General features: G+C 43.7%; 1 protein-coding gene across 1 annotated transcript; it reads right to left on the minus strand.

Moving 5' to 3' along the window:
* Positions 1 to 838: 838 nt before the first annotated feature.
* RSL1D1 (ribosomal L1 domain containing 1) lies at positions 839 to 11,893 on the minus strand. The gene is given in 10 exon segments (XM_061207926.1): positions 839 to 1,157; positions 1,159 to 1,461; positions 3,603 to 3,875; positions 6,074 to 6,199; positions 6,285 to 6,378; positions 7,669 to 7,770; positions 7,858 to 8,006; positions 9,057 to 9,195; positions 10,770 to 10,909; positions 11,742 to 11,893. Coding segments are annotated over 10 exon segments (1,491 nt in total). The 5' UTR covers positions 11,841 to 11,893; the 3' UTR covers positions 839 to 1,091.
* Positions 11,894 to 12,195: the final 302 nt, after the last annotated feature.

Raw genomic sequence — 12,195 nt, forward strand, 5'->3', positions numbered from 1 at the left:
ATAGTTTCTATGGTAAACAAATCAATTACACTAAACCCCTACATTAAATGTAGTATACTCACTTTTACAAGCCTAAAAGGACAATGGAATGAAAAACAAATTATTTTGTATTTCAGAGGCTTTCATGATTTAAAAAGCTGTCTCGACTCCTTGACTTGCTGGAGAACCATCTGAAGCTTTGATTCCTTTAGTCGTTATGTTCATGAACGGTAATTACCTTTGAAAGCATGCCTCACTTTGGCCTTTCCTATACTACAGTGACTATGTCACTTACTATTAGAGATGTGTACCCCAATTCAAATGCAGCGAAAGGCCGAGTACCTGAAAAGTCACTTACTGCCTCAGGATATTTGACAATGACCCAAAGTTTAAGAGTCTACTCTCCCAAGCTTCCTACCCTAGAGCTGTCACATAAAAGTGAGTCTGTTTAGGGTGAGGAGGAATCTGGAGCAAGATGGAAAGGCTTATGCAAGACAAATATTTTCTTGCCTCCAGCGTTCAGGATTCGATCCAGTGCCTCTGTGAATGACTCCATGTTAATTTCCCCCAACAAATGTATGCTAACTCAGTGATCTGCAACCTTGGCTGACCACCATCTGGGTCCTGGAATCGATTATTTTAATTTTGATTCCAAGGCCTTTTCTAAGACCCATCTCAGCATGAGGGCCACGGCTGACTTGCATGCAGTGAGCCCATCAGTGGCCTGCAAACAAGCTTTGGATGTGTTTGCACAGATTACTGTGATGGAGCTGTCATGTGAACAAATGGCTTAAAGCAGATGAGGAAAAGGGTCACATCATAGGCATTCAAGTAAAACCAACAAGACATGGGATGCCAATTTTATACTGAGAAACAAATGTTAACTTTAATAATAAAAAACACAACCACAGAGAAGCACTGTATTTTCCCTCTACTGCATTAGCAAATACAAAGAAGAGCAATGAAATGAATGGATTTACTTCAAACTACTGGTTCTTACACTCATGAACATGTATCAGAATTACTTGTGGAGGTTTTAAAAACTATTTAAGTCTAGGCCCCACTCAGCGGTTGCAACAGGGGTCAGGACCCAGGTATTTTTTACAAGCTCTTTAGATAGCTCTGATGAGTTTACTGCTGGTTGAGTCTCTGATTTTAGGTTGACTGGGGTACTTTGGGTTTTTTGGGCCACTGTTTGGGGGTACGGGGAGCTTTTTTCGCAGATTTACTAGCAGTAGTGAAGAACTTGGCCTCTGGCTTTTTAGGAGTCTGTCTTGGGTCTTTTTTCCCCAGCGAAGAGGTTCTTTCTTTCTCCAACTCTTCTTTGATTCTTGCCTTCTTACCTGGGCCTTTACCTGGGGTCTTGGGCTCCGCAGCTGCTGGGGTCTCCAAAGCTGGGGAGGCCTTTCTCTTCTTCCCATGAGGTGTGTTGGGACCACGACTCTTCTTTGGAGACTTCTTTCCTGCAGCATCTTTTTGTGTCTAAGAAAAAGAAAAAAGTGGGTGGGGTGTGGGACAGACAACTGATGATGCAACTCTAAGAGTTACTGTTCTTAAAATTTAGGGAACCCCTAAGAGGGAAACTGCAGCACGATGAATGAGGAATGGCTTTTTCCTCCTGCCTCAAAAACATTTTGAAAGGCAGCTGTACTCCACTATTAATGACTGTAAAAAAGACCCTGGCATCTCCCTGGTCTAACCATCTTTCCTTATGGCTGGGGCGAAGGACTCCTAGAAGCAGTGGGAGCACAGTGGGCAGACCTGTGACCTAACCCTGACTCTTCTTCACCTCCAGTTGTAAATTCCTCGCATGTGGGTTAGGGCAGGGGGTTCTGAAACAGTGTGTGTGAAAACAACTGGGGTGCCTGTTAGCAAAAGGGGGGACCGTGTTCCAGACCGGAAATCCCGGATTTCCCAAGCAGCCCAGATGATGTGGCTGACGATCCGAGGACAACATCCCAGCAACAGACTGGGTCCCACACAGAGAGAGGTTATACAGGCAAATCAACCAACAAAACTTTGCTTTTGAGTTATCATAAAACAGATGGAAATTTTGAAAAACATTGAAAATATAAAAAATAAAACTCCCTAATAACTCTACCACACAATATTAATATTATTCACTACCTTTTCCCCATGAGTATGTATGTATTTAAAAGCCGAGTATTATGCTCTTTCCCCAACTATTTCATTAGTATTTCCTAAGCACTATAAACTCGTACTAAACGTTATCTTGAATAACTTTATAAAAACTACTGCAAGGGTACATAGCATTTTCTCATTTTTGCTTCTACAGTGAACAATGCTGAAACTTTCATACCTTTCCCCTGATCAAATTTCCTAGATGGGTTCAAAGGGCACAAACGCTTCTCCACTCTTTTTTAGGCCTCGCCTTGTGGCTTGTGGGATCTTAGTTCCCTGACCAGGGATCGAACCCGGGCCCCTGGCAGTGAAAGCGTTGATTCCTAACCACTGGACTGCCAGGGAACACCCAACACTTCTACACTCTTGATGCGTATCACCCACCCAGGAAGCTATGCTTTCCACTCTTTAATTTCCAACACATTATCTGCCAGTCCCATTATAACAAATACAGCTTACTTTTTCTAGAAACAGTTATACTGCCTATAGTTAATATACTGATCAACATTAATTTCAAATATATTAAAAAAAAAAACCTCACTAGCAGTTTGGGGACACTGTAAAAGGAATATTTCACAAGCAGAGGAAAATTATAACTCTGTTGAAGATGTTAAGGATTACTGTGAGGAAAGAATACATAATAGGTAAAGTGCAGTAACAGCCCTGGGTTGACCCTAATGGGCTGTGCCGAGGGGTCATGAGTCTCATGCACACATGGTGAGGGCAGCCCTCTAGTCTCTTAGGGACCCATTTCTCCCCTTATTTTCAAGAGGTCTCCCCCCAATAGTTGGATGGATACTATGAGTATGAGCAAAAACATTATCAAAACGGGAATTCCCTGGCGGTCCAGCGGTTAGGAGTCAGCGCTTTCACTGCCATGGGTCCGCGGTCAATCCCTGGTTGGGGAACTAAGATCCCGCAAGCCTTGTGGTGCGGCCAAACAAACAATACGAAAACAAAAAAACATTATCAAAGCACCCCAAAATAAAAAAACTCAGTTCCTTTAAATCACCTCCTCTGAAACCCAAGAAGTCAGATTTCTGTAAGAACCATGCAGGGTGGGGTGTTTGAAAGGTTTCAGAGGCAGAATCCAGCACCCAACTTTCCCTTGGTAAATTTTCTGAAACTAATTATGTGGTGACTGAGGACTCACCTTCAGAAACTGAACTTGCTTTTCAAAACCACAGGCAACGTTTTTTAGAATTATTAATATGGCCGAGTCTCCCTTGATTCCAAGGTACACGAAAGGCTGTGCTGACTACACATCGCTTCACTATTTAAGAGGGGGATAGAGTCAGTCAGGGGTTCTTGGGATTTACCCTAGTATTTTTCATCCATGACTTCACAATCTCTGGTAGAACAGATTTCTATAAACGATGCCTCCCAGCCACACAGCACTTCCCATCCCTCACCAAGTGCCTGCCTGGCACACGGAGCCCCGGAATCCGTCCATAATGGATATTAAATATTAATGAAAATACCTTTACGCTTCTTGCAGCTGGAGTTTCCTTCACTGGTACCAGCAGTGGGATTTCATCTTCAGACTCGTCTTGAGCTCTAGGGGGGGCGCTCACCCCACCGGTCTCCTTCTGGGGTCCAGGGTCCTGGGCTGAAGCACCACCAGTTTTGGGGGCCGGTGCATCTGTAATCGGGGCTGGTGCAGCCTTTCCAGCCTGTTTCATAAGCTTCTTGTCTCCTTTCTTCTCCTGCTGTCTTTTAAGACGTTCTTTCTTCTTTTGGCTTTTCTTTGCTACCTACCATAAAAAAAACAAGCATAATTTTAATGGGGGACTCTTTTGTTGGTAAATAAATGGCACAGACTTAGCACGTGCAGTCAGGTCATCCATAAGCTCCCTGAAAGGGCCTTGACCTGTACAAGATCCAAGCAGATGAGTCCCATCGCTAGCACTTGAACCCCAACTCTGCTTTGTCGCAGAGTCCCAGCCAAAGATGCATTTTATGTGGCAAATTATATTCAAATCTGGGTAGCTGAAGTGTGTAGTCACCAGCTGTGTGGAAGTCAACCTCATTTACAAGTGAGTTACGAATAATCCAGAATTGTACAGTATGTGATGTGTTGAACTTCCATATATGCAGGTTCCACATCTGCAGATTCAACCAAATGTGAATCAAAAATATTCAAGGGAAAAAAAAATTCCAAAAAGTTCCAAAAAGCGAAACTTAAATTTGCTGCACTCTGACAACTATTTACATAGCACTCACATTGTATTAGGCATAAGTAATCTAAAGATGATTTAAAGGGGGTCCAGTGGTTAAGACTGTGCTCCTGGGAGTGCTGGGGGCCCGGGTTCGATCCCTGGTTGGGGAACTAGATCCCGGATGCCGCAACTAAAGATCCCGCACGAGGCAACGGAGATCCCGCGTACCGCAATTAAGACCCGGAGCAGCTACATAGCTAGCTAGCTAGCTAAATAGATAGATAGATAAATAAATATTAAGGAAAAAAAAAGATGATTTAAAGGATGCCAGAGGATATGTGTAGTTTATGTGCAAATACTATGCTGGCTTATATAAGGGACTTTAGCACCCACAAATTTTGGCATCCTTGGGGGGGATCCTGGAACTAATCCTCCCATGTATGAGATGGGTGACTGTACATCTCCATGAAGCTGCTACAAAAACGAAATACTCTGATATTTTTTTCCTGCCTGAGTTTGTGGTTGAGAGTTAACACAGTAGCAAGTTTACATAGCTAGAGGTCCATTATTCTTATCACAGAGTACTGTTAGGTAACATCGTAATTGTGACAAAATTCCATTTTAACCAGCAATTCCAACATTGTCACAAAGCCCTCAACTGAATCTGACAAACAGCAAAAAATTCAGACTTCTTGTTTCCAGTAACAGCAGTTTATGTTATTTTGGATTATGAAAACAAGTAAAAAGTAGGGTAAAATATTAACAACTTTTTTCATAAAAGCACCGATGAGCTGATTACACTGTAAGAAACGTTTGCCCCGAGAGTATTTGCTGATCCCTAACTTTTAACAGCCGTTACGACTGGGCACAGGAGGGCAGGGGTGTGAAGTGGAGAAATCAAATCCTAATGTCCATACCAGGCAGGGATTCTAAGTAAAAACCTCGTTACAATAAGCTGGGACACCAATGAGTCGGACCCTCAGGGTAGAGATGAACGGGGGGCAGAGCCGTGAAGATCTGTCACCGTGGGTGGATTTGAATCATTCAGGGAACCTCAAGCCTTGAATGTGCTTCTAGGTGGTTCTGGGCTGAGAGTGCCCCAAGGTGCCTGGCTGCCGTAAGTCTAAATCCTCTCGGGAAAGATCTTCATCCCACCCCTCAAGTTAGTTCTACAAATAATTTTCCAAATGGACTATCCACGATACAGTCCACAATAACTAAGTACATAGGAACCAGCAGGTAGAGACAACCCACTGCATCACCAAGACGCCTAACGGTTTGAATTATCAGACAATAAAGCAACTATGCTTAATGTGTTCCAAGAATTAAGACAAACTGGAAGACTATTTATAGATAACAGGAAACCAAAAAAAGGTAACGATAATTTGAAAAAGAACAAAACACAGAACTTCTAGAAGACAAAAAATTAAAAGACTGAGTCTAAAAACTCATTGGACACATGGATGAACATGGCTGGAGAAAGACCAAATAAACTAGGAGATTGGTCCAGCCAGTAGCAAAAAGTTCCATTTTCTCTCATGCGGCTTTCTGCAATATTACCAGCAGCACTGAAAACCTACAAACCAAAACCAAGAGGTATGTCAGCCTCATACGATCTTGAATTTTGCCCATAAATAACCGTGTATCAATACTGCACAGACTCGATTTCGGTTTTCCTCTTCCTCTCAGCTCCTCTTGCCACTGCACAGGCCCCTTCTGAGCCTTTGTTCTCTCTTCCTGGGCTGCGCTTACAGCCTTGATTAAGCCTGCCTGGGATGTGAACTTCTACTAACCTTTTTCTTCTGACTTTGTGTGCGTAGTCCCCTGGCTTCACCACGACTGCTGACAAAAGAAGAAAAGACAGGCAGGGAAACAGATCTCTCAGTCTTCACGTACAAGAGCTTCACGCTCTCCCACTTCTGAAACAGAGAGAAGAGTAACATCATCCGTAGGTGTTTTGTTCCTTTAAACGAACGGCCAATGGAAGCATCTGCGAGACCGTACCTCCGGCAGTTTCTGTGAAAGCCTTTTTGTGACGGCAACAACGTTTTCGACGATGTGCTGAACTTGCATCCCAGTGTGACCGATGCGGATGGTACTGAAATTTAATAAAGCATTATACACAGAGAGCTGAAAAAATAACTTGGTTTTCAAAATAAAGCATAAGCAGGTATGTGAGAAATACAAATACACAATCCTAAAAAAAATTTTTTTAATGTAAAATCATTGAAATCTTTAAGTTCTCGATTTATTTTAAAGGAAGATGATCATCCTTCATGTTCTAGAAATGCCCTCCTCCTGAAATATGCCCTACCATCAAGAGGTGATCGAGGAGCTGGCACCTAACCGTGTGAGGCTGGGAGGGTCAGTGGGGAGGGCCAAAGGGAGTTCTACCTTCATTCTGGAAAACACAGGTCACTGAGTCAGCCCTCAGGCTTTCCTGAGGGCAATTACCCCCAGCAGTGGCTGTTCTGAAAAGAACCACCCCCAGGAGGACTGCTTGCTACCTTTATAGCTCCACTGCCCTGACACAGCGGCCACCTCTAAAACGAAGAGTTGCTCGTGTAATAGCGTCTTCTGGCCAAGAGCAAAACCATCCCCTCAGCTGAAGCAGAGGGCTGCCGCAAGCCAACGGGGAAGGCCAGAAGTGCCCACTGCTCAGCCACTGGGTCCGCTGGTCCTGGCAGCCCCCACTCTCCCTACCACGGGAGCTGAAAGGCAGGCTGGCTGTTGGCAGGATGAGTGCAGAATGAGGATGAGACGGGCTGATGCTCCCACCTCCCTCCAGCCAAAGACGGGGCTCTGCCCATTCTGTGTGCCCACTGTCACTGACCTGCAAGTACACCCTGAACCAGGCTTATTCTCCTGTTTTCCTGAACTTCTAAAGGTGCCCTGTACAGGGACTTCCCTGGTGGTCCAGTGGTTGAGACTCCATGCTCACAAGGCAGGGGGTGTGGGTTCAATCCCTGGTTGGGGAACTAAGATCCCACATGCTGCATGGCACATCCAAAAAATTACAAAAAAAAAAAAAAGGATGCCCATCCAGTACAGTAAAAATCAGCAGACGTGCCTTTTAAAATTTAAGTCAGTTAAAATCAGGTAAAGTTAGAAATTCAGATCCTCAGCTGCAGAAGCCACGTTTCAAGTGCTCAGCAGCCACCTGTGGCTCATTCTTCCGCATGAGACTACACAGCTATAGACCATCTCCACCACTGTGGAAAGTTCTGGAGGGCAGCACTGTTCTAGAGAATTGAATACTTCTAAAGAATGAATTTTAGTTTTAACAGAAGAGTCTGGTTTCATTAACACTATCTTATTTTAAAAAGTTTATAAAATCATTATTAAATATAAAATGAAACAGAGGCACACCTTAACGCCTTTTACCTACCTGCAAGAACCACTTTTAGAGATGTTTAAGACAGTTCCCCCTACACAGTCACTGATCTCTCTGGACAAATTCTTGGCCTGAAGGTTTACAGGTACTGGAACTCTAAAACAATACAAAGGCATTTACAGCAGCACATACACACCCATAAATTTCACGCTACTAAAGTCCGGTCATTGCTGAGAAACTTACTTCTTTCTGTTGTAGAAATGTCTCCCGAGGTGTGAGGGTAATAGCCGCCTGATTCTGGCATCCGTAATGAAGAAGTCGAAACTACCCAAGAGGCGGAGCTTAGCTTCATAGGCTTTATATTCCTTTTTTAAAGTTCGGAGGGGGATAATCTAGAAAATGTAAAAACATGAATCGTATATACAAACAGAAACAGACTCACAGACATAGAAAACAAACTTATGGTTACCAAAGGGAGGGGAGGGACAAATTAGGCGTTTGGGATCAACAAATACAAACTACTGTACATAAAATAGATAAGCAACATGGATTTACTGTGTAGCACAGGAAACTATATCCAATATCTTGTAATAACCTATAATAGAATATAATCTGCAAAATAAACAAACAAAAAACTCTGAATCACTATGCTGTACACCTGAAACTAACAATATTGTAGACCAACTATACTTTGATAAAAAAGAGAGAGAGAAAAAAAGGTATAAAAACAAAAAAGTAAGAACCTGAACAACAAGAAGAAGAAATACTGGGGCAATTTATATTTGGATTTTAAAATGCCCTGGAGTCACAGTTTAGTGAACATGTGAGTATCTAAAACAGCACAGGCACAGGGGCAAATGAGTCGGGACCCTCACCTAAAGAAACCGCACCAATGACTACAAAAAGGGGGAGGGGTGCCAAGTCAGAGGCAAACCCAGGATGCTCTGGAAGGAGAGAGAAGTGACACAACGGAGCAGCGTTCTGTAAAATCTTCAACATATAATCATTACTGATGCATGTGTTGAGCTTTTAGGTCAACACACCTCAACAGCCCATCCGTCACAGGGAAGAGGGAATACGCCCTCCCTAAAGCCAATGAGAATTAAATTAAAAAGAGAAAATTAAGTTAAAAAGGAATGTATTACTTGTCACTTCAATTGAATCCAATCTTTTAGTTGTCTTGAAAATATTAACCTGCTCCCTACCTGAGAAATGTTTTTTTCCCCATAACAGATTTTATTGAACACAATAGATCTAAAATACCATATTTAACTGTAATTTATAGAAATTATTTTATATTCTTTTTCCATATTAAATCCTTAAGATCCAGTATTTGTGTTACATCTTAATTCTGACTGGCCACGTATCAAGTGCTTAATGCCACGTGTGGCTAGCTGCTACCATGGACAGCTTAGCACTGGTCAGTTACAGCTATTCATTACCTGAGAAATGGTTTTAACTCCATGCTTGTTCAAAAGCTTCTTATAAAAACGTTCTGTCTGTTCGGGAGTTAAATTAGGTTCATCTTTGGTAAATAAACAGATATCTGCTAAATCTGATCGAATACCATGAGGCAAGGACCTGCAAAATACGTGAGAAGTAACCAAGGAATAAACCATTATAACTGATAACATGTATGTTTATATCCCACAGAATACACAATAAATTCACTGTCATTTCAATAAACTTCATTCACGCTTTTTAAGCAAATACACTACTGAGAACATTTAAAAATATATCTAGTTTTCAGTGGTACAGAGGAGAGATTTAACATTCAAATACTAAATCACCACAAATATCTGCAGGCCAAAACATCAACTAATATTTGGGATACAATTAAGACTTAAAATATAATCAAAGATACTCAAAATAGTGCACGTGTAATTATTATTATTTTACGTATTGCTATATAGGTACACGTACTACCGTGTGCTAGAATAATCTAGTTTCATCAGGACAGTTCTGATTCAGAACTCTACCTTGCAGAAACCCCTGGGCTCCATAAACATAACTTTCAAGACCTGAAACAGAAAACGGAGCAAACCTACAGGGACCAGCAAACATGAATTATGTTGAGTCTCAAAAAGGTTTAGCTCACTTCCTAGGCCTACATGTTCTGAGGAAACATTTCCTTAGTTTAAGAAGAGAGCAATCCACAGTAGCAGGACTTGGCAAACGAGATGGCAAGTGGCAGAAATCACCAAGAGGTGAGCAGTTGGAAAAATACCCCGGAGAAAGTAAGGGCTTTCCAGAAGCAAAAACCCGCCTGGGCAGAGGTATGGAATAAAGAACGCACCCAGATACATAAAGCAATAACTAAGGCAATCTGGCTGGGGCAGTTTGTGAGGATGAGTTAAGAGAGAGTCTGAGGGTCAAAAGGGTCTTTCCAATTTGTAATCATTCTTAACCTCTATCCCCCACCTTTATGGGGAAAAGAAAAAGAAACTATGCCACACACTGTTTTCTATAGCACAGCTGGCTTTTTAACACCCAGGGAATGAGAGACTCCACAGAGAGGCAGGGTTACCAGACAGAATATAGCACATCCAGTTAAATCTGAACCATTTTTTAAGTATAATTATGTCCCCAACATTACATGGGACCTACTTATCTAAAAAATTGCTTGTATTTTTATTTGCTAAATCTGACAACTCTGCAGAGAGGGCATCTCTCACCTACGAGTCCTAGCAATAAGAATGTGCAACCACCATGGGTTTTTCTTCTCTTAGGAAATCACTGCCAAGTTTTTAATTGTCTCTGTATAAAGGAGTGAGTTCAGGACCTCAGGAATTTTAGCTTGCAACTATCTTGACATGGAAAGATAACAGATTCTATGAAAGTATGAAAGCTGTTTCATTTATTCTAACCTCTGTCCTCTCAAAAACCAGGTTTTCAGATTCAACAGAACAGCTTAGGTCAAACCGTCCACCAAACATCCAGAAAACTGGTGACATGTCTAGAAAACTTAAGCACATCTGAAATCCTAGAAAATTTAAGAATGTCTGAAGACCTATGGTTTTTGGGGGGCACAATTATTTCAACTCAACATATCCTGAGTTTGCAAAGTTTCCACCAGAAACTAAGCTGCCGATTGTTAAAGTTCCACGGAATGGCCAAGCAGATAAAAAAAGCAAAGGTAGAAAATCAGAACTTACAATCTGACCCTCAGTTCTTTACTTGGAATTTTCCATAATACCACCATTAAAAAGAAATTTTCATTCTCATTCAAAAGCAATCCATTTGCGTTTTTCCTGGATCTGGAATGTGCCAACAGAGCTTCTACTGCCTTTTTAATCTGCAAGGTGGAGATACACAAATAAATTACATCTCAATCGAATTTAAAACTTGCCCCCGCCCCAGAATTTGTCCCTGATCAATTTCTATTTTTAGCAGGTAACCTCCACAACCGTATCCATTAGGATCCTGCAATTTGTAATCAGAGGAATGTAGCCACCTAAGTATCCGCTAATAGCATCGTCTACAGAAACGAGCCTCTTCTATATAAAACACTGAGACAGAGGGAACGTGCTTCCCCTGCCCTGGATGATGAAGGCAGTAATGCCAATAAAAGCGCAATACACGTGCATCTAGCACTTCCTGAGAGCTTATTATGTGCCAGGCTTCCTGGCTACCGCGCTTTAGGTGCATCACCTCCTCTCAGAGCCCATTTTAAATACGAAGTTACTGAGGCTGGTAAAAATCAAGCGACTTGGCCAAAGTCAAAGGCAGGGAAGCACAGCCAGGTGGACCTCACCCCAGGATCCCAAGTTATACCTGCAATCCAACTCAAGATAAGGGACTTCCCTGGTGGTCCAGTGGTTAGGACTCCGCGCTCCCACCGCAGGGGGCACAGGTTCGATCCCTGGTCGGGGAACTAGAATCCCGCAAGCCACGCGGAGCGGCCAAAAAAAAAAAATCCAACTCAAGAGAGCCAGGCCGCAGGGCTGGAGGAGGCGGGCGCCTACCCGCGAGTACAAAGCAGCGGGCGAGCCGAGGGCACCGCGAACGCGCGACCCTCCCAAAGCTCCGGAGGCGCCCACACCGGCGCGGAGCCCGCATTCCGCACCCGCGCCTCCCAAGGCCACGGCCATCCCGCTTCCGAACGCCCCTCCCCAGAGACCACTCACCTGCTCTTCGTCCAACTGCTCCAGGCCGACCGGGGTCGCTGGAGTCGAAGCTGAAGTTGCGGTTGAGGTTGACGGTGGGGTAGAAGCCGAGGCCTCCATTTCGCGTTCACCTCGTGGAGACGCGCATCCGGACCCCGGGAGCTGGTTCCTGAGGCGCACGCGCGAAACCAGGCCCGTAGCCGGAAGTCGGGGGGCGGGGACTAGACCCTCGCGTCACTTCCGGGAGCGCGGGGTCGAGTGCCTGGGCGTTGCGGCGTCAGAGTTTGGCGGGTGCGAGCAAACTGTGGTAGGTATTCGCCCCGCCTGTGGTCTGTAACTTCCCAGAGGGATTGCCTCTCTTTCTCTTGTGTTCCCGGTGTCTGTGAGGCGCGGGGAGCAGCCTGGCGACATCTCGTTCTCACTTTTCCACGGAAGAAATCGAGCGCCCGGAGGCGGGAGACGAGGCCTGTCCGCC

The sequence above is a fragment of the Eubalaena glacialis genome, chromosome 13, assembly GCF_028564815.1.
Source record: "Eubalaena glacialis isolate mEubGla1 chromosome 13, mEubGla1.1.hap2.+ XY, whole genome shotgun sequence".
In the NCBI taxonomy this organism is placed as follows: Eukaryota; Metazoa; Chordata; class Mammalia; order Artiodactyla; family Balaenidae; genus Eubalaena; species Eubalaena glacialis.